At 39.7% G+C, this 22,774-nt stretch overlaps 3 protein-coding genes across 3 annotated transcripts in view; all 3 read right to left on the bottom strand.

Annotated features, from left to right (window-relative positions):
* Nucleotides 1–1,395, bottom strand: part of LOC146698036 (E3 ubiquitin-protein ligase RNF19A-like) — a 44,022-nt gene extending 42,627 nt beyond the window's left edge. The window contains exon 1 of the mRNA XM_085472978.1: nucleotides 1,339–1,395. The gene's annotated coding sequence lies outside the window, so the exon portion shown is untranslated. The remainder of the gene's footprint in view (nucleotides 1–1,338) is intronic.
* A 2,760-nt stretch (nucleotides 1,396–4,155) lies between these two features.
* LOC146698035 (polyadenylate-binding protein 1A) lies at nucleotides 4,156–9,094 on the bottom strand. Its single transcript, XM_085472972.1, has 16 exons — nucleotides 8,778–9,094; nucleotides 8,237–8,463; nucleotides 7,842–8,035; nucleotides 7,563–7,678; nucleotides 7,045–7,184; nucleotides 6,852–6,946; nucleotides 6,589–6,726; nucleotides 6,295–6,390; nucleotides 5,934–6,206; nucleotides 5,720–5,810; nucleotides 5,499–5,621; nucleotides 5,245–5,387; nucleotides 4,851–4,935; nucleotides 4,626–4,756; nucleotides 4,394–4,484; nucleotides 4,156–4,281 (listed from the first exon to the last, which is right to left on the bottom strand). Exons 2-15 carry the CDS (start codon nucleotides 8,427–8,429, stop codon nucleotides 4,395–4,397), a joined length of 1,908 nt encoding a protein of 635 aa, XP_085329098.1. The 5' UTR covers nucleotides 8,430–8,463; nucleotides 8,778–9,094; the 3' UTR covers nucleotides 4,156–4,281; nucleotide 4,394.
* Nucleotides 9,095–10,017: 923 nt separating this feature from the next.
* On the bottom strand, nucleotides 10,018–21,323 carry LOC146698034 (14-3-3 protein zeta/delta-like). The gene is made up of 6 exons (XM_085472973.1): nucleotides 21,224–21,323; nucleotides 18,950–19,261; nucleotides 12,611–12,734; nucleotides 11,647–11,810; nucleotides 11,342–11,437; nucleotides 10,018–11,094 (listed from the first exon to the last, which is right to left on the bottom strand). The coding sequence occupies exons 2-6, from the start codon at nucleotides 19,250–19,252 to the stop codon at nucleotides 11,041–11,043; spliced, it is 741 nt and encodes a 246-aa protein (XP_085329099.1). The 5' UTR covers nucleotides 19,253–19,261; nucleotides 21,224–21,323; the 3' UTR covers nucleotides 10,018–11,040.
* Between the last annotated feature and the right edge of the window lie 1,451 nt (nucleotides 21,324–22,774).

The raw sequence follows: 22,774 nt of genomic DNA, 5'->3' as shown, positions 1-22,774 counted from the left end.
ATCTGAACAACTGTCATCAACTTCAAGTTGCAGATTTTTCAGTTTGACTTCGAGAATTCTTGGTTTAACATCTTTCCATCTTCAAGTTTAGACAGTTTAGCCAATTGGCAGAAAGATTTTATTACACTTAAATTTACACAGTAACACGTTTTGCAATTATCACTGTTTGTTTTTTCCCCTCAAACACAGAGCCGAACTGATGAAACGGGGAACAGAAGAAGAATGACCTTTTCTTTCATTTTGTACTAAATCAATGAAGCTGTTCCAAACATGAATATATTTCAAAGCACACATAGGTGTCATAAAACATAACAAAATCGTGCTGTGGAGTGAAATAAGTTTTGGATGGCTCCTAGGTGTTTCTCTCAATAATCCCTCATACTTTTTGTATAGTGTCACCAGTCCAAATCAGCAGTGACTGAGCAAATGCAATGCATTAAGCAAATCATGTTATGTTAACTATCAAAACGGATAACAGTTGGGGGAAGTGGGACATTAAATTTTTTGTACATACAATGAATACATTTACTACAACATCATAGCTCACGGTGGCATATTAAATAAATTGGAATAGCAAATTAAGAAATGCTAAGGACTAGGAAAAGTAAATGAGCCAAAAATGTTTTTATTTTACTTGTATATGTGAGAGCCCAACATACCAACTTATAAGATTTAGTTTGATGCTACCAAGGTTTACCTAACGACAGTTATTTTCTCTTTCTGCTACTACTACTGAAAAGTGCTTTAATCGCTTACTAATTCACAGCCTCCGTAAAGTAGTATGTTTAGCTGTCAGTGCCTAAGAGCTGAAATTTATCTCTGACACAGATCTGTGGTTTACATTTTAGTAAACTCTCTCTGTGACGGACAAAACCTTAGAAAATTCTGAAACCACGATTTTTATCTTCGTACTTGACGTCGATTAAAGGAAGTCCAACGCCTTTAATGGGTTAAACAGAAAGTATTGCAATCGTATAGTTCTTGGTAGCTATTTTGAGTAAACAAAAAAACAAAAACGCAGTGATAATACCACGAGTCGGTGTAACGTACTAAACTTCTCAATGACATCAGATTCACAGCTCGGTTAGCTGCATTGTGCACTGTGTTTAAAGACAGTTTACGTTATTCTTACAATTATCACCATATCTTACACGTGTCCAAACGTAAAGCAGGGCACGTGATGTTAACAAAACAAAGCTAAGAGCCACAAGAAATTTTCTATAGCTTGTCTAGCTGACGGTTACCAGAAAGCAAGTCAGCTAACTAAGTACAAAACACAGCGAACGGTAGCAATTGGCTACCAGTTAGCCAGGTTAGCTAGAAACGATGAGAACGTACCGTCTGTTGCTAGTGACACTTGTTCCGGAGACAGCAGGAAAGAAGAAACGCTCTCTTTTTCAGAAAACGTTTCAGTTCTTTAATCCCTGGTCTCACTGCAGTGCCGTCAGTTACTTGCCAACTTATTTTTCCTCTGTCTTCGGTCCCACCTATCCTTTCCGTTTCGAACGACAACAGCTCCTACAGAGCTCGCTCTGTTGTTCACAGTTCTCGTTCTGGCTCGGAAATTCAAATCATATCGCGAGATTTAGAGGAAAGCGGGTCCACAGGACCAGAAAATCTTGTATACAGTTATTGGACAACTGAACTTGACTGCATAGGACTAATTGGTTTCTATTACCATGGCTTACTTACTCATTGTTTAACATGGAAATTGGCCACTACTACTCTTAAATTATTATTATTATTATTATTATTATTATTATTATTATTATTATTATTATTATTATACCAGAACAGGTTTCTTACAGCACATGAAAGATCTTGCAGACAGGTCAGCTGTAAACATACAAACCTAATCCATGCAAGAGAGGATTACACTGTACATCATAGGTGCACACACAAGACGAAGTGACAAGTGAGTGGATAACAATTTTACACTTCTGATTATTAAATTAACTTTCACCCTCAACGCCATATTAAAACAAACCAAAAAGGAAAAAAATGTCTATATTTGAAGCTAGGATTCCTTATAGACAATTATAGATAATTAATAGGACAGTTTGCCAAAAAGTCTGAATAAGACTGAAAATCATGTGGCAGCTGGAATCTAGGGTAAGCTGGAGGCTTTTAAATAGATGCAGGTCAGTGTAAGCACAAAGTCCCTGTTTATGCTGTACATTGTATAGCTGCCTACACAGGACTAATCAGGCTACACAAGAACTTAATCCTTATACCCCAAAAGAAAACCACAACCATAGTTAACACAAAGATCCCTCTGAGAACTGAAGGCACATATAGCACCAATGGTGATTTACATGTATCTCTCAGTGAGGATGAAATGTATTTAATGAAAATCCTTCCTCTGTGAACCATAAACTGATATGAACACACACCATAAGCAGCAAAGCTGGATAATCCTATGAAATCCCAGTGGAACATTGTTTTGGGTCACCCATGTACTGGATTGGGTTTTGAAATATGTCCCACAGCTTAAAGCAAGGACTAAATCAGGCAAGTGTGAGGGGAGATGCAGAAAGAACCTAGAGCATCTATAAAGCCAGAAGCTGGGGTTATGTATAAAAGATATTTTAGTCCACTAGAGCAATCAGGCAGTAATCACCATGGTCCTGATAAAAACACAGATTCTAGGTAAAAAGGAATGTGTGAGGAGGTGAGATTAAAGCACTGTTCCAAAATTTTAGGAAAAATAAGCATTTGACTCACAACTACATCCAAAAGTGCACAAAAATGGAACATTGGATTGATAAAATGTTTTGTAGACATTCGAAGAAACAGGAACTCTTTTCTTACTGCTGCCTCATCTTCGTATATACGAAATCATACAAAAACCCTCTGCTGTGGTTGGAAAGTGTCAATGAGTAAGACAGAAGATGGGATACTACTATTAATAATTTTAACAGTTCACTAATTTGTAGTGTAGGAACATGAACACAGATTGTGAGGTAAGAAGAACTGTAGAAACTTCAAGACAGGATACAATAAACAGATGACAGCACACATACCCACTCAGGGGTTCAGCACTCTTCATCAGAATACCTATGGTGTCCCTGAAAGGTCAAATGCACTGCATTTAAAGGAAACACCACCAAATAGAAAAAACAAAAGTGACAAGCCAAAAGTGAACGGCTAATAGCAAACATGTACTAGAGTATAATATAAATCATGCGATTACAGCACACATTGCTGTGCACTTTTTCCTCTTTCACAAGTGTTCTCCGCTTCAGTGCAATGCTTCCCGTTTTGGTTCAGTCACATTGACGTCCCCCCAAACACACTTCTGTTTTGTGTTTTTACAGCGTTTTTCCATTTGCTGATGCTTCATTAAGCTGACCTTTCAAGGGCAACAAAATACACAGCAATTGGCTTCCACACATTACAAAACAAATAAGAGTACAACTGTTTGCTTTAAACTCTTATCCAACTCAATTGTTAAGAGCTGATGAGACACTTCCTCAAGCCTGCCCCACTATCAACCTTCAATGTTAAGTTCATATTTTTTTTTTTAAATCAGTATTATCAGAATCTTAAAAGTGAAACATTTTTTTATTCCAGGAAAAAGTTTCTATGGAACAAAACAGGATCCAATCAGTCTGGATACTAATCAATTCAACACACTGTTTGTCCTTTTATTTAATAGTCAATTTTTCTGCATGTAGTCCAGCAGGCCCTTTTTTTTAGCGAAACAAGCATGAGATCAAATGTATGATGACATAGTTCACAGAAAAGTGTGTAATCTGGAAACTGCTGCCTGAGAGCGACACCTGGTGGAGGAAAGCTGGCTGTGCTTTAAAATAGAACCAATACATTAAATCAACTCTTGACAGCAAATAATTATGTATGACCTGTAGCTGTTGACAACTGCAGTAATTTACTAAACAGAGAGCCCAAATTATTTATTGAGTTTATTACAGCCAGTAGTTTACGATACAAATCACCTTTCAAGATGCCCAGCTGCCACCTTCCTAAAGTGGGTGGATATTCTGAGCACTGACACAGTAAAATGACATAAAACAGAGGAATGCATTCAAATTTAATTATCTCAATTTTCTCTATTTTGCTATTTTTTTTTTCAACAAATTTTTGTTTATGATCAAGGTCTAGTCAAACCATCCCTAGACCTGGCAGAGTCAATCGTTTTCTTTTTTTTTTTTTTTTAAGAAATAATTTATCATTTTGCGATGTTTTCAGAGTTTTAGGTTTTTCAATGTTTAAGTTTTTTTTTCTTTTTCCATCGGTGAAGCAGGTTTCAAAATGCTCGATCTGCAAGAGAGAAAAACACAGGGCTCAAATACACATTTGCTTCTTCTCTTTAATATGATTTGCACACCAACAATTTATGAATGAACCTAAAATGTCTCTCCTGAGAACACACCTTAGACGCTGGGAACACCAGCAGGGGTGGAGGACTTCTGAGCAGCCTCCTTGGCCTGGTGGGCCTGGAGCACAGCAACAGCCTCATCCACCTGCAAAAGCATTACATTTATGAAACCAATTTATATGTTGCACTTCCCATTAAACATCAGTTATGAGGTGCATAGGCCATCTGTAGCAATTTAATCCTTTACGAAATACCACATTTATTAGAAATTACTTGTTTCACTAACCTTTGAGCGCAACGACTCAGGTGACTCAAGCATGTGAAGCAGCTCTGAGTTGTCAATCTCCAGCAGCATACCAGTGATCTTGCCAGCCAGGCTGGGGTGCATGTTCTGGATCAGAGGGAACAGACGCTCACCTAAAGGGGAGGACGAAGTCAACAATTAAATACCGAGTATAACGTGCCATGAGCATTTACACTTATTTCCTTATAATCTGAACTAATTATTTACCCAGCATCTGCTTCTGTTCCTGAGGTGGGGCTGCAGCCAGCATGGAGGCAGTTAGAGGCTCCTGTCCTTGGACATGGACTGCCGGCTGAAGGAGGGGGGGGGGGGGGGGGGGGGGTTAATGACTACACAACCACACTTTTACCACTTGAAGCAGACCGTGAATTACAATGACCCATATTAGTCATGAATACTTGTATTACTTTTTGCTTATTAAGCAGCACATAACTGTGCCAGGTTCTAAAGTCTGAACCCCACTTGGGGAGAGGGGAAATAAAATTAATAATTATAAAAAAATTAATCAGTACAACTGCATTTAATGTTGAATATCCTGAAGGTGTACATTTAGAAAATTTGCAGCAATTATATTTATGAATTACATCCACTGATATCTTACCTGCTGCATGGTGACCTGTGGCTGGGAGGCCATGTGCTGCTGAGGGTTGCGCACACCAGCAGCATATTTGTACTGGGGCATGGCACGCACTGGGGCTGCGGCGGCTGAAGCATTGGCAGGGCGCTGGTTGAGCGCCTGTGTGGCTGCAATGACAACAGCAAGAGGAGCCTGATCAAAACTGCATCAACTCATCATCGGCTCGTGAGGAGACTAAATGCATCTGATTCCTGTCAAGTCAAAGATAAAATACTTACGCATACGCTGAGAAGCCATCATGCGTGGGACCTGGGTGTTGGTGGTGGCGGTTGCACGGATGGTGTTTAAGGCCTGAGGCCTGGGTGCTGTTGGGCGCATAGCATTGGGCATGTTCTGGAAGTCTAAAAGAAGGGGGGATGGGGGGGAAGCAAACAGTCATTAGACTTTAGCTCTTTTTAAGTAAAGGCTGCATACGTATAATCTACATGTAATCACTTACGCTGAGGACGCACTCCTTGAGTAGCCCAACGGGGGCTGGGGCGCAGCTGGGCCAGCTGGTTGGCAGAGTAGTATGCAGCACGGTTCTGAGCCTGAGAAGAATCAAGCCATGTCATTAGTTACTGCTACTCCAAAAAACACAGCACACTGGTACAGTTGACCAAAACAGAGTTTTATGTCATGGAAAAGTACTAAATAGGGTGTTGTTGACTCACCTGAGGGATAGCCGCCATGAAATATCCTGAAGGTGGAGCAGGCTGGTATGGGTTAAGGACAGGGTTGGGCACAGCTCGAACAGTGGCCATCCTTTGCATGTACTGGTTGGTTAGATGAGCCTGACGCTCCTCTTTCCGCTGGGCAAGGGCCACATACAGTGGCTTTGTAGCCACAATACGCCCATTCATCTCTGTTACAGCTTTAGTGGCCTCTTCTGGAGAAGAGAAGCACACAAAGCCAAAGCCTTTGCTCCGTCCACCCTCCATCATCACCTAGGGAAACAAAAAAATAGGTTAGCATTTTGTCTAATTATTGCCTTGTTAATTTCACGATCACAAATAAACCCCTCAAAGCTTTTACCTTAGCACTTGTTATGGTGCCAAATGGGGAGAATTCTTTGCGCAGACGCTCGTCATCAAGGCCATCATCCAGGTTCTTCACATACAGATTGACACCCTGGTACATGGAAAATCACAATGAAACTGTTGGACGGTAGTTCAGCATTCCTGCTACTGTCCTTCAGGTTATGCTCCAACATCACAGCAATGAAATTAAATATTGCACCAATCAGACGCAAGATAGCTTTCCTTAAATTGTTCTTGTGACACAATGTGGTGCATGAAAGTGATCTAACCAAGAAATGGGCCAACAAACCTGATATCTGGTCATGCGATCCTGTTTCATCTGCTCAAATTTGCGTTTGAGCTCATTCTGCCGCTCCCCTTTCTTCTGTGCACGGCCCACATAGACTTGCCTGCCATTCAGTTCTTTACCGTTCATTTCATCTACAGCCTACAACAAAACAAAAGTCATGATTAGGTGTGGATTCAAAGAATAAACTACAGCAAGTGCCTTTTTCAAAGCCTCTGGAGATACCAAAAGTCCCCCGCCGCCCAAGAAAGAACAAAGCTGTTAACCTTCTGGGCATCTTCATGCCTCTCGAAGCTGACAAAGCCAAATCCCTTGGATTTGCCACTTTCATCAGTCATAACCCGGATGCTGAGGGCAGGCCCTACAAAACACAAGAGCTAATCAACACACAACACAGCAAATCATACCAACAGCATTTGTGATTATTAAAAGTGTGTCTCTGAAATCTTGCCATCTTACCATATTTGCTAAACAACTCCTTCAGCTTCTCATCATCCATGTCCTCGCCAAAGTTCTTGATATAAACGTTAGTGAACTCTCTGGCTCGTGCTCCAAGCTCAGCTTCCCTCTCTTTACGCGATTTGAATCGTCCAACAAATCTGTTAATAACATGACATACAAAATTTATTTTCTAACTTCATCAAAATATATTCTGATAAAGTTTAAATCAAATACAATGGGGTGAAAGTCCTCCTGTGTTGGTAAAATGAGCATCAGACATTGAAGAGAGCATTTTGGGAAAACAACATACAGCTTATGTAATAAGGAGTGATAACTCTAGAGCTACTGCGATATGTGAACTTCACTGCTTCAAACCAAAATGTAATAAATCCTATCAGCTCAGTTCCCTCACGATTTAAAACTAAGCTCTATAACAACAAAGTACATTAGGCAAAACAGGAGAACAAGATGCAGTCACACACAACTTTGATCACACTCCTTCAAACACAGACTTGTACAACAGTAGGCACACTTACACTTTTCTGTCATTGAGCAACATGCCGTTCATTTTCTCAATGGCCCGTTCAGCAGCTTCATGGGTCTCAAAGTGCACAAAGCCGTAACCCTTTGAGCCATTTTCATCACAAACCACCTTGGAGAAGGAAGATTTTAGGAGGTCAAAACCATTCACAAACAACATGCATTCCACACAATTGAAACTCTACAGGCTTTAAACGGTCCAATCATTAGTCATGCTAATTAGTTGATTTCATATACAAAACACAGCCAGAAGAAATGGCACCACAGGATGATACCTTGCAGGACAGGATGTTTCCAAATGCAGAGAATGTATCATACAAGGCCTTGTTATCGATGGATTTGTCCAGATTCTTGATGAAGATGTTTCCCACCCCACTCTTCCTCAGTGAGGGGTCACGCTGAGACCACATGATACGGAGAGGCCTGCCTTTTATTACATCAAAGTTCATGGTGTCCAAAGCTCTTTCGGCTAAAACAAATAAACAAATATGTTGCACTTACTTCCATTTTCTTCGTGATTTAATTATTCTAGTAGTATGGCATGTTGATAATTTAATAAAGCACATGTTTAAAATTAAAGATAAAACGAGGTAGCACGGTACATGTTCAAAATGGAGTCTGTCAGTACCACATTTCCTTACATGCTCTACATAGATCGCGGTAAACTTACCGTCAGCTGGCTGTTGGAAGTTCACATAGGCATAGCCTAGGGAGCGACGGGTGATCATGTCTCTGCATACTCTAATGGAGAGGATGGGTCCAGCCGGGCTGAATTTCTCGTATAGCATGGCTTCGGTAACGTCTGGGTGCAGGTCTCCCACATACAGGGAGGCCATCGGGTAGCTAGGCGCGCTGGGATTCATGGCTGGCGAAGCGTGTTCTCAGGCTACGTCTCAACTGCAAGTTCGATATTTTGAGGACAATCGTCAACCAAAATTAGCCTTTTAAGATTTGAGAGATTATTTATATCCGTCTCTACACCAATGCAGGCAGTTATCGCTTAACCGTTAACAACGTGGGCTAGTTAGCGTGATTAGCAAAATGTCGGAGCGTGGCCTAACCGATGTGACTGGCCCAAATTGAAATTTCAATTTTCGCAATCACTTACAGCACTCAAATTTCGGTAGCTTGCAAAACAAATGTTATAATTAACACGTATGCCTGAAAGGACAACTGACTTCAACGTAAAAAACAAGTAGTTAACAATATACCTGGCTAAAGTTAATCGCCCACGCTTTCAACAATGAGGCTAACAGCTTAGCTTGCTAACGTTCTTCTCGTTCCGTCTTTCTTTCTTATCCGTTGGCAGCGTCTTCTTCGCGTTGCTTGAGTTGGCAAATCAAATCCTGCTTCACCGATTTTTGTTTTTCTTATAAAAATATGTCTGCGTGTGCTCTCTAGCTTTTGGTTTGTTTCATAATAAAATGTGTGCCGAGACTAGCCCCAGAGCACACCCTACGCAGACGGATTACAGGATTGAAAGAAAGGTCGGCGGAGGTTGTTTCCCTGTTCCACTCGAAACCACGGCGCGTTTGCTACCAATGCTTGACGTCACACATCTCGCGATATTTGAACTCTATGTTTAATTTACAATTAAAAATCTGACGCATAATCTGTCTCATAAACGTTTAAGATTTACTGTTTTCTGCACCTTACGAGGCTTATATGTTCAGTTATGTCTTCAACATTGTATTCTAATTGGCGTGTATTCACGAATTTCTTGTGATTATTCGCCTATAAAAGCGAGGGGAAAAGGAACAACAAGGGCATACTTGTGGTGGCAAAGCACAGACCACGGACGCTTGGGGCAGAGACTACCTGGTGTCCTAAACAACGCTACTTCCATCACGTTTCGGTCAGCCATTGCCTTTTCTGATTACTGGGACGAAGTCCTGGAAAACTAAAGACATTATCTAAAATATAAAGCGTTATCCTTCACATGCAGTGAACATGTAACCTTTGTCACACTACAAGGAAGATAAGCTGAGGGAAACGTCTGCAGGAACACTCCCGTGTCATTTATTGCACTCGTGTTCACTGGAGGGTTGGTTCTGAAAGATGCGGCAGCAACTCAGCATTTCTCTGACATGGCTGTGCTCTGGGCGCTCACAGCTAAGGTAGTGAAGCAGCAGACACACCCAAGGAGCCGAGCAGCACAAATTTTTCGTTTTTCCTTTTTCTAGATTTTCAAGTATTTTCAGCTAAACAACACGTGTACTTCTAAATCCCATCAAATAGCTTTCAGATGTGTATAAGGCGTTTTAGTGTTTGAATTTCTCCATCTCCAATTTCCAGATGTGGTCTGTGTTGTAGAGTAGTTATTTACCGGTATTTGTAACTAATCCATTATATTAGATTCTGCATGTCGTTTATATTGCTGCGTGGAAAAAAGGTGGGTATAGTGGTAACTTGTAACACAAATCCCACCAATGTAGCAATGAAATGGACACATTAAACTTAATTATTTTTTTTTATTCCACTTACATGAAATTACACATTTCCCCCAAAAATTACAGTTATGCTTGGGTGTCCTGTAAGAAAATTCCAAAGACAGACAAAGCTAACCAGCCCAACAACAACCTTCTTTACTCCTCCAAAAACTACTTCTTACCACCATGCAGTTCAGGCAAGTACTGAGAAAAAGGAAAAAACAAAACAAAATGTCTTAATTTGAAAAAGCATTAATTAGATACGCAGATGGATCTTTTTCTTTTTTTTCCTTTTTTCTTTTTTTTTTTTAAACTGCCGTGCCAATACAAAACAAAAACAATACAAGCTTGTGTGCTCGTGCTCTTTTGTTCTTCAAAGTTTTCTATACCTCATAACTGATGCATAAAAATACAAGAGCAGTCTACTAAAAACAAACAAAAAAGATAGTAAGAGTAGAAAGTTGAGCAACAGTATGTAGAATGTAACCTTGTCTTCCAACTAAATCTTGGCTTCCTTCTCCCAATCACATCTTCACTGTCTTTACCTCTGCTGTTATTCCCCTTGCCATGTACAAACTCAGTTGTTGTCACCTCAAATATAAGGAGGCAGCTCCTGTTTTTGTCAAGCACAAATGTGTCATCAAAGGATGGTCAAAAACAGCACCGTTAATGAGTAGTACAGCACATACAGCTTAAATATTTTCTTACTTCTACAAACTTAACCTGCTGCATGTTTCATGAGTTTAAGAAACTGCCCTTTCACCCAGCACCTTAATAATGCAACACCCAAAAACATCTAAACCCAAACACTTTTACCCTCCCACCACACCACTTGAATTCCCCTCCCCTTTCCCCACAGTTACTACAAAAAGAAGGAATAGTAAACCGATGGGAATGAGATGAGTACTGAGAGACCTTAGATAGAAAAAAAGATGGAAAGAGTTGGATGACAATGATCAAAATTAGGTGGTCTCAGTGTTGATGATCATGATGAAGATGAGCCAGGACAATGGCAGGACAACAGGGATGACTACGGGGGTCTGGCTCAATCTCTTGGCTCTGAATCCTCGCCTTCAACCTGGTTGTCCGAGGTCCACAGCTGTGGAAAGAGAAGGAGCAGTAAGTGGGAAGAAAGGAATTAATGACCCGGCAGAGGAGAGGCAAACATGCAAGGACAGCAAAAATCATTAACATCTAATCTTAAAGGAATGTTAAAATACAGACCTATGTTAAATAACTTATTTGGGACTACCAGAGCTGACCACAAAGTTTTAGTCTCAGTCAGGTAAATCATTTTGTGAAGAAAAATGTCATTTCAGTAGTAAGATTTAAGAAATGTAACTTACCGTCAAGTTATCTCTCAATAGCTGCATGATTAGTGTGCTGTCTTTGTATGAGTCTTCACTCAGGGTGTCAAGCTCTGCAATGGCGTCGTCAAAGGCCTACAGGGTTCAAAAACACAGTTCGGTGAGATTTCGATAGCCTAAAACAAGCTGTTGTGTTTGTGTACACAGGTTTTAGCTGTCATTTGTATTTAACAGCAAATTTACACTTGAGTCCTCAAAGATTGATAGCAGAGAAATAACATTACAGTTAGCACTTTAAAATCTTCAGAAATGTAAACAGAAGCTATGTGGAGTAATGAGTTTACCTGCTTGGCGAGCTTGCAGGCTTCTTCAGGTATGTTGAGGATCTCATAGTAGAAAACGGAGAAGTTAAGGGCAAGACCAAGACGGATTGGGTGTGTGGGCTGCATTTCACTTTTGCTGATATCAAAGGCGGCTTGGTAGGCTTCCTGTGAATTTGAAATGATGCCTGAAAGAGAAAGGAAAGGGCAGTGGAGCTGCGTTTTCAAACTATTTACCACAGATGTCCTGTCCTGTTCACACACACATCTGACTGGTCTAACCCATGGGGACCTGCACAGACTTCCATTATGCATTTTAAAAAGAACAGAACTTAATATAAAACTAGACTGTATAAAAGTATAAAATACAATTTTCAGCCATGTTCCCAGTATTAGTAGAGTTTAGTAACTTTAAAGAGACCATCAAAGAGGGAATGCATCGGTCTCATTTGTAGACACTGGCATGCTTTCTTTCCCCCAACCATCTGGGTCAAAAAAAAAAAAAAAGTAGGAAATCCCTGAAAGGACCATAATGATTTGATCCCAAGAAAAATATTCAAGTAATCCAAGCTGGTCACTGTAGACCAAATAAAAGGTATCGTATGTAAAAAAAAAATAAAAATAAAAGAACCTATGCTTCAATGTAATCTTTTTCAAAGTTTTCTAAAAACTGACAGCAACTACCAAAGATCTTTTAGCCCTTAGTACATTCATCCTACCTCTTACTCAAGGAGGACATTTTGACACTTCAGAATTAGAATCTCTATTGTCATTGTAACAAGTCAACAAAATAAAGTGCAGTCCCTGTGGTGTTAAGAGAAAAAGGTTTAAATATAATTACAAAAGAATAGTATAAAGAAAAGAGCACAGTCATTCAGTACACTCCGATACTTTCACAAGTTAACTGATATCTTATCTAATATGTATATTTCAGTTTATCTCAGTCAGCCAAAGATCTAAACCATCACCATACTGAAATGGAGCTTACCTTTCTTGGTGTCTCCTGTAGCCACCTCCGCTAGGTAGCGATAGTAATCGCCTTTCATTTTCAAGTAAAAGACTTTACTCTCTGCTGCTGTAGCGTTTGGAATAAGATACTTGTCCAAGAGACCCTGTTTGAAAACAAAAACAGACAGAAAAGTTTTAGAAAACAATGGACTAAGATATTTAATATAATAGGCAAGGCAAGTTTATTTATATAGCACAATTCAACAACAAGGTGATTCAAAGTGCATATAAAACATGTTCTCTAATATATGTAAGTAGGGCTGTTCGATATAACGATATATATCGGACGACGATATAAAACGTCTATTGTTTCATTTTCCGCTATCGTTTGTTTCGTGGTGTCGCAAAATAATCTGTTTACGGCAATATTTTTTCATCGTTTTGATGGTCACTGTAGTGGCTATATTAATTTCTTAAAGTTCTCTCTTTCTCTTATGTTTAATATAACCACAATACGGACGGACAAGCAACTGTTTTTATGCGTTGTCGTTAGCAACAACGACGGTAAAACCATCACGTGGCGCCGCCGTCCGCTTGTTTATTTTCCACAAACCTTTCACAATAAAGCTCAAGATTCTGTTGAGACTTTTCAAAATAAATTGAATCACGTGAAACAGTATGCAGTGTTTACAGATGAGAAGCAAAGAAAGAGCCATCAGGTGCCAAAAAATAAACCTTAGACTCAAATGTTAGAACAGGCTTTTCCCCGCAGCACGCCGTGTAATAAATACTCAAAGAAAATTGCGGCCATTACAACTTATGTCTAAAAATGTATAGTTTCACGCATCGGTTGAAACACTCGACTCCAGGTACACAACGCCCAGCTGAAAACACTTCACGCAAGTCGAGCTGCCCGAGATTCACAGAATTTACAGAAAATGTTACATTTTTGTCATTTATATCGTTGTCAGGACGATAGACATCTTATACCGGGATATGACATTTTGGTCATATTGCACAGCCCTATATGCAAGCACGTTTTACAACATTGAAGCCAAAACGGCAGCAGTCATCTGTGACCTTTATTGTAAATGTATGCATAATGCATTGACAAAAAACGGTATTCTTACATCACGTGCTGTTAATATTCAATTTCTACTCATCACTTGTTTCCTGAGCCTACAGGAGAAGCTAAAGGCATTTCTGCCTAGTCCAATTAAAAACAAAAACGTGGACAGGCTGAATGGACAAGTGTGGAGTAAAGATGTTGAGATGGGAAATTTGTGGCAGAGGAAAAAAGAGGGCGTGGATGAAAAGCAACAGGGGTGAAGGAAGAGGAGAAAGCCAGGCTGCTGAACTCCTGATGAGCTTTTGCTTAGAAGTAGGTCACTCAGAACCCAGCTCGGCTCTTCACCACACAAGGATGCACCACTTGGTACCCTAGTTCTGAGGGTAACATGAATACTAGCAGGCAGGGAACAGAATACCTTTCTTTAGTGGGAGTGTGCCTTGGTAATGTGCTATATTAAAGAGCAATGAAACGATATCAAACATTAACGGTAAATGGACTGATTCTTATATAGCACTTTTCTACTCTCCCGGAGTACTCAAAGCGCCTGTATACAACGATGAATGAATACTTTAATTTTAATGTAGTTTCCATCTGGCCATTTGCACTTCTCACAAGAGCTGTGCAATAAAGAGATTACAGATGGCAAAGCAGAATTGTTCCTTGTAGCATTGGTGACCAAATGTTAAACCTCCATTAAAATAACATCTTGATTTGTATGTTTTCACAGGTCTTAAATATGACCTCCAAAAACATGATGAGCTGAGTTTTGTTCCTTAGGAAAAATAAATGTTGCAAGATGGAAATACATTACAAAAATGGTCTAAAAGCATTTTGTGAGTGCTGTTACACTGATGTGACTGAACAGAGAAGCCCTCTGGGATGTCAATGTAGGTCTGGGCCACTGGCAAGGCTAAAATCAAAACTACAACCATGGCATGATGGGGAGTAAATAAAACAAACAAACAAACCCAATAACAACGTAGCAGCAACTCTGCTTTCATTACATTTTTATCTTAAGTTCTATCCCCAAGTTAAGAACAGAGAGTTATTACTAAAATATGGAATAACTTAATATTTCTAAACATGACAGTAATGCACAAACTATGTCTGCATGGAGATTCCTTCCAGTTAACACGTGGTTCCTCATCTTATTCATGCCAGTGAGAGTGAGCATCAGGGTGTGTGCACACGTGTTTGTGCAGGCACCATGAGGCAGGAGCACTCACTGCTACAATTATATTATGTAACAAGTACTAACATCACATTGCTTAAAACCAACCTTAAAAGAAGAAATTAAGTGAAATATTTTGCATCCTCAGTAATGTTTGCACTGTCTGTGACAACAGCTTTTTTTGTCCTGCTACTAAGAACAGGAATAAACATGTCTTTAGACTGGGCCAGATGAAAGCTCACACAAACTAGTCCACTTAAAGTACGCACTGCTGGTGCACTTGTCCCACACCCCTTATGTGCCCATTTGGCTCTCTCTTTCAGTCCCCATAAGGCTTTTTGGCGGAAGTGGAGAGCAGTGAGCCAGAACATTTGTAGCTCAGCCTCTGTCATTATAGGATTAGGGCTCAATGAGTCACCGGGCAGATAATGCGCAGGGAAAGGGATGAACAGAAGCAGAGCTCCGACAGATGGATAGAGTACTTAATATGTTTGCAAAAATTATAAAAATAGTTAACACAAAAACAAGTGGCTAAGATCAGTAGAAAAAGTAAACTATTAGTGGAGTTAACAAATGCATCTTTTTCAAAAATACAAATACTTCATCTGGTAACAGAATGTAGATGCAGCAAGCTGATCAAGCCAAAAGAAAGATGAGGGCTTTGTAACCCTCCAAACAGATAACCATGTGTGCATTTATATTCCCAGTAGGGACATGCACAATTAGTCAACTAATCATTAGCGTTTTTCAAGCATTCATGCTACTGTGAATGCATTCACAGTATTGTTCTTCTAATCTTTATTATTATTTTAAAATTTTATTATCTATTCCGTATGTTTTTTAGACTCCTGGTAGAGTGGGAGGAGGGGGGAAATTTATCTTAAAATCTTTTCTTAAAACTGCTGCTGTGTCCACAGCGTTTGCTCTACAGATATGATTTTACACTCAAAACGTAGCCATCGCTGCCCTCTTTCATCCAATGTGTTTATTATTGTAATAGGTGTTATGGTTCTTTCATAAATGTCACCAATGCTCAGCCTCTTCCCTCCAACTCTTTCAGGGTCAGAATTTTGTCAATACGACTTGTACTTTTCATTTGGGAAGGATTTGTTTCGGGCTGACTTTTCTGTTTATTTTAAGCAGCAGAAGTGAGGCGCATGTCTGTGTGCGTGTGTATGGAGCCATTGGGTGCAGTCACTATAGCAACCAGGCTCACACCTGCCTGCTTAACTAGCTCTGTCTCTCACTCTGCCAAGATTCATCTTAAACACTTCTCTTTCAACTGCTGCTGTGTCCACAGTGTTTGCTCTACAGCCATCATTTTACCCTCAAAATGTAGCCATTGTTGTTCTCTTTCCAACAGCGTGTCTTTCAAAGCTCAGAGTTGTAAACTTTTTAAACTGTGTGGAGCCAAGTGGAGGGATCACATTTTAGTCATTCAGTGATTCAAAGAATATGAACTTTTAATATTCATTCAGATGTTTTCGGACTCTAAATTTTATTTTGTTATTACTCATCTTTTTCTAATTTACATTTTAAACATGTTCAGCTATTTTCCAACTTCTTCTGTCTGAACATCAGCTTTCGAAAGTTTTGCACTTTTGTTTTCAGGTTAAAAATTCTGTATTTTCCAGCTCATTCAACATTTTTAACTTAACATTCAGCAATTAATTCATTTCAGTGAATACATTCAGATTTCAGCATTCACACTGCAGTTTCTTCAGAAAATGCACTTTCTAGTTACTATTGTCACTAGCTGGTACCAGATGTAATAGTTGTTTAATCTAATTGTCTTACATTTTACTTTCTAACCACTGCCGGTGAATAGCGTGTCCTAATGTTATGCAAACATCTGTCACCAGATCAAGCGTAGTTGGTAAGAAACGCCAAAAAAACATTTATCTTGGCCTGATTTTTTTGTTAACACCATTACTGTTAGTTCTTTTAAAGACAAAAAAAAAAAAAAAAAAAAAGATCAGAGAGACAAGCAGCATAACTGAGCGTTATTTGAGAGGTGGATGTGCTTTCCCTTCTTTATAGGATGAGGAGTTCAGTCACTCGGGAGGGGCTCAGAAGAGAGCCATTCCTCCTCCACATCGAAAGGAGCTAGCTGAGGTGGACAGGTGCTGTCCTACCCAAAGGAGCCCCGAGGGTACATGAGTGCATGATTGCAAGGTGCCTCACAGTTGGGCAGCATGACTCATTACTGAAGAATGTGACTAACGTTTTAAAAAAGCCTTTGCTTGGAGTTTTTTTTGTAGTTGAACGGTTCTTAAATTTAACCTGAAATCTGAGTGTTTTTGTTTTTAAATAGCCAGTTACTTGATTTTTTTTTTTGCCTCATTTAGTTGACAAAGAAATTAGTCGCCAGGAACATCCCTAATTCCCAGCATGCTAAACTTGGAATCTCGAGTTTACTTCAACTGGACAGTCCAAAGTAGAGACTCAAGTTGTCCCTGGTAACTAAAGATAAAGGGCCTTTCTCAATATGCGTACTTGCCTTCTCGTGTACTTGTGATACGTCATCAGTCGGAGACCAAGTACTGTTCCAATTCGAAGTACGCATCAAGCCGAGAACGCGAAAAAGTCCCGGATGTGTTCTCGCTCCGCCCGTTTTATCGAGCATGCATCGGTGGTGACTTGTGTGGACTTGGTACAGCTAAATATCCCAGAATGCATTTCGTCCAAAACTCAAACGCGGCAATGGCGGACAAGCGGGGCTAAAAACTTTTAAATATTACTCTTTCTGGGTCACAAAATAAACTATTAAGTTCTTTTCAAGCGAGAATGTAGCTGTGTAAACTTCAAATATATGCTCGATTTATCAAGATATCATATATTTCCAAACGCGCTCCGACGTTTTCGGAGACATCTGTGACCCGCCAGCTCCATAGCAGACAGCGAGGTCGAGGATTATTACAGCCGGCAAGAACAGCGGACTCCCGGCACATCGTTTTCAACCCCCTCGCGGTCTCTTCGCTACTCAGGTTTAACAAACCCCAAGTAGCTGTCTATTGTATTGAGTGTCCACTAAAATAAAAATAAAAGCGTTCTAACATCTCACCTGCTTGTTTTTATTAAGGTATGTACACGTATGTACATGTACACTATTTTTATTAAGATGTGGCTGTGGCTCAGGAGGTAGAGTGGGTCTTCCACCAATTGAAATGATCAGTGGCTTGATCACTGGCTCCTCTGTTCTGCATATCAAAGTATCCTTGGGTAAGACCCTGAACCCCAAGTTTTCCCTTATGCATCCATTGGAGTGTTAATGCTAGAAGGCGCTTTAGTGTATAAAAATGTACTTGTATGTGTGTAAATGTGTAAGTGATTTGGTGAAGTTTGTAATAGAAAGTGCTTTCATTAATCAATTAAAAAAATGGAGAGAAGTGTGCTGTATAAGTACTAGTCTTAAAGATACGCGCTCTTTCCATTACAATCTTTGTAATATTTACAGAATACTTCTGTAATCATATTTTTGGGCATCAAGATAAACACCCTTTCCACAATGGTACAAAAGTAAAAATACAGCAAAGCTGACTTTGCCAAGAGGACAAGTAAAGTATGTTAGGATATTCAAATGAGAAGATGCTGATAGACTCATTACATACATCAGTAAGGTCAAATGCAAACCACTATTGCCGAGATGATCTTTAACAATAACTCAATTATGTTCTAGCATTGAGGTCACAGCAAGGATGGTGTACTGTTAGACTGAATTATTTCTATTACACCCCCCCCCCCCCCCAACCTGGGGAACACAGTTCATGCTAATCTTTAAGCAAATTCCCATTATTTTTCCTGTGCCTTTGGTGGAATATTTCTGTGGAAAATCACCACAGCCTCAACAACTTTAAAGATTTCAGCAACATATTAAAAGTATATGTGTAACAAATTTTCATGACTTTGAGTTTATCATTTCAAAGGTTCTCTTGACCCTCTGCATCTCCTCCATCCATTAGTCTGTTGTGAGGCCTTTCTGCTCATCACTACTAGCTTCAGCTTCAATAGCCCATTTCCTAGTACCACACCATCCACCATCCCTCCACTGCAAATGTCCAAACAATCTCAGCCATGTCTCTTAACCCCCCCAATCTAAAAGAAAAAATAATGAATTAATAATAAATGAATCTCACCAGGACATCATGGCAGATTTCTTTCAGCTCAGTCTCAATCTTCTCCCGGTAGTCCTTGGCTAAGGCTACCTTCTTTTCAGAGCCCTCGGTCTTCTGCTCAATGCTGGAGACCACGCGCCACGAGGACCGACGGGCACCCACCACATTCTTGTATGCCACTGACAACAGGTTGCGCTCCTCGTTTGACAGCTCCAGGCCTTCCTCTGTCACAGACTTCATCAGAGCAGCCATGTCATCATAACGCTCAGCCTGCTCGGCCAGCTTGGCCTTTTGCACCAGTTCCTTCTGAGGTGCCTCAGACATGACTGTTCACTGGAGAATGGGGAACATAGAAAAGGTTGAAATCAGTTAAGTTAAAAAGTAGTATGACAACTCTTCTGTTCCACCAGCAGATACAATTTTTCATTTCAGGGTCATTTAATGCGTCAAAGTGGAAATACAATAATGAATGTGGGTCCTAAAAAAACAAACAAAACAAAAAAAAACTGCACACATCACCTAACACGTTTAATTGAGTTTCCCCCCCGTCTTTCAGTACCTTTACAAGGAACAACAATGATGCATACCGTGGAAGTTTTTCCTGTCATTTGAAGGATTTATTTATAGTCATAAAGAAAGACTGTGACCGACTGAAAAAAACTGAGATATTTCTGTTTAAGGGATATCTGTGCTTAAATAAGACCAGTAAACAAAGCTGTAGATCTATTTAATTAATATGCCAACAAAGCCTGCACAGCAACACTACAAGTAGCCACCTAAGCATCTTGTACAGTATTAGCCCTGCAAGTTACAGGGCAATGTGAGATCCTGTAGACTTGTAACAGAAGAACTGTGGAATACCAGCTAGAGTTTACAGCCTAAAGCACTATGTAGACTATGCACACATCAACACATAGGAATTGTCATTACTATGTCAATAGCTTACATCCGATTGACCTATCAAAAACAGCCAGTGGGTTTACACAAAAATCAATCCCTTTTTTCCATTCCAGTACATGTAGTGTAGTGTGTTGTGTTCAGATCCATCCTAACATACAGAAAATAATGCATTTCTTTTTTCAGTTCCAATCTTTGGCCAAATAAGCTAGGAAATTTTAAAAGTTATTGTAACCGTCATGTTATCCGTAAGTAAACAACTTCTTATAACCGTAAGAGCACAAGTGTGTGAACAAGGAAGTCGATCTTTGCCCGTCAGTGTACCCCTCGCCTAGGAGCAGAATGCACCATGTTAATATGCATCGACTTTAATCAGCAAATAGATGTGCAGAAGGGATGATAAGAATAATATAATGCCAAGAGAATTTAGTGGACACCGTACGGACAAAAATAAGAACTCAATCCTGTATTGCTGGCTCGCCTCTGATGCGCCTCTCTGTTCCTCCGGTACACACACCACACCCTTCCCTGTACCTGTGGCTTGCCCAAAAAGCGGAAGCTAAAGTGCGCAAAGTAAAGCGTGCTTGGACACATTATACTGGCATTAAAGTCACTATTGTAGTCGATACTGACCCAAAAGCGCTTCTCGCAAACTCAAACACACAATCTCACCGTAGAAACGCAATTCAGTGAATGAAAAAAACAACCGCTACATTCAGGCCCGCGTGACTCGTTTCAAGTATGGCCCCGTCTATTTCCTGAAAGAGTAACGCCAAGCAAAAGTCTTGCATAAACGTGACTACTTCATAGGTAGCCCGTCATGCTCACAATTTCAAATAAAATATCTACACACAATGTTAACTACAAGAATACAAGGAAAAACAGGAGACAGCTGAGTAGGCGCGACGCCTTTAAAAAGGTGTGTATCGCAGTTGAACTAAGCTAGCTGCTCGCCTGGTGGCACACAAGAAAATACATTTCAATTAACCTCGTTTTTCCTTTCAACACTAGGCACCTAATTGTAAAAACTTTCAATTTAAGATGACAAGCATCATACCGCTTAATTAATAAATCGCTAAATACCCTCGTTTTAAACAAAATGTGCCGTTTGTATGAGTGCCAAAATTTCAGAGCTTCAATTATTCGACAGACACGCCTTCTCCGTCTGCCATTTCCTTTTGAAACCAGACATTAGCCATATCCCACAATGTAACGTTAGCTAAGCTAGCCATGCCATTGTTCTTTAGATTGATGAGCGTCGCCGGAAGACGCAACCCTGCTACCAACTGGAGACAATGAATCTCTATAGCTAGTCTGATTAATGAAAAGTCAGAAGACCTTAAGATGATACATACGAGTTTCAAAATGCACTTTAAAAAGCTGCAAGTCATTTCATACCTGAGTATTGGCAGATGTCAGTGTTACCAAGCCACAGCTGATTCTCTCAGCCGCCCGACTGAATGCAGTCCACGGGGTTTCCTTCCAATCACATCAGTCCAAGGCACTGCCGGAGAAAAGGAGGGCTGACGTCAAACGTTACCATGACAACCAAAGCAAAGTAACATGGAAGTTGTAGTTCACCATTACTTCTCCAGTCTTTGTGAGGCAAATGAGTGCATATAATGTAGTCGACAAAAGCACCCTTTGAAGATTTTGCAGTTCATTATTTTACCGCTATGATACAGGCACTTGTGATTAAGCTTATTTTACTGCCTCCAGCAAGCGGAGAATTCCTCTTAATAAGACAGTTAACATCAGTGATATATCCAACATACAGATCTTTGTCTTACTGTATATCATCATTTTGTATAAGAGTAGAGACTGCAGACACCAAACACTAAGAGGAAATGTCAGTCACTGAATGACACTCAAGTAGCTATATATATATATATATATATATATATATATATATGTACAGATCAATTTTTATTAGAAGAACCATGTCCCTCACTCAAATGCCTCTGTGATATTTCCACAAAATAAAATATTTTCAATAAGATTATTTGCTAAGGATGCTGAGGGCATCACAAACTAGAACACAGGACACGGTTACAGTATATCTTGCTTAACAGAAACTACTATTTCTGCATTCTGGTTGGTTTCCAAGGGGAGAGAGTAAAGCTATTTTTGCCCTGTCACATGTTTTCCCCTTGGGCCAAGATTTCAAGCTTGTAACCTATTTAAGAGCAGAGCACATAGTACTGGGTGTAGAAAATCATAGGCATAAATGCAAAGAAGAAAAAAGATCTTCACACTTGTCAGTTTGTGGTCCAGGAAGGGCGTAGCACCAAACCAGAGTCATTTCGCAGAAAGGGAAAAAAAATAAGATTAAGCTGAGTGATTGCTTACATGTAACCGGTTGGGTGAGTTCTCATTCAGTCCATCAACCTTATCCACAGAACTTGAATGCACATGCACACACATGCACAAGATGAATGGGTACACTGCAAAAAGTCAGTTGTCACAGGGTCACTCAGCTTATGTAACATCTCTGATTGAAACCTTAAAGTGCTACAATAGAGTCTGATTGGTGTAATTAAGCAATAAAAACAGAACTAAACTAGACAATTAATAAAGGGATTAAAAAAAAAAAAAAACAACTAAATTTTGATCTTGGAACTACATGTCTTATTAAAGGTAGGTACTCCTAAAAATCCTGCAGGGTATTTAGATTTCACAATGCTGACGTGGTCCTTGGTGAGTGATGTATCAAGAGTTTGTTATTTGCAGGATAATTTATCAATGAATAAATTATAAATAATGGCAAAAAAAACTCAAATGATCATTAAAGACAAATTAAATGAAAATAATCCGTTTAAAGTGAAAAATACAGACTAACATTTAAGTATGTAGATTGGACAATGTGTAATATAAATCTGGAGGTGTAGTCACATACATGATACCTGTAGTAGAGTACAGTTTCACGTGGAGTTTTATACGCCTGTAACT

Source organism: Copadichromis virginalis, linkage group LG11, assembly GCF_057382275.1.
Source record: "Copadichromis virginalis isolate Kocher_CV1m ecotype Utaka linkage group LG11, C_Virginalis_male_GT1.1, whole genome shotgun sequence".
In the NCBI taxonomy this organism is placed as follows: Eukaryota; Metazoa; Chordata; class Actinopteri; order Cichliformes; family Cichlidae; genus Copadichromis; species Copadichromis virginalis.
The sequence above is the reverse complement of the archived record's forward strand: the minus strand, read 5'-3'. Positions and strand labels throughout refer to the sequence as shown.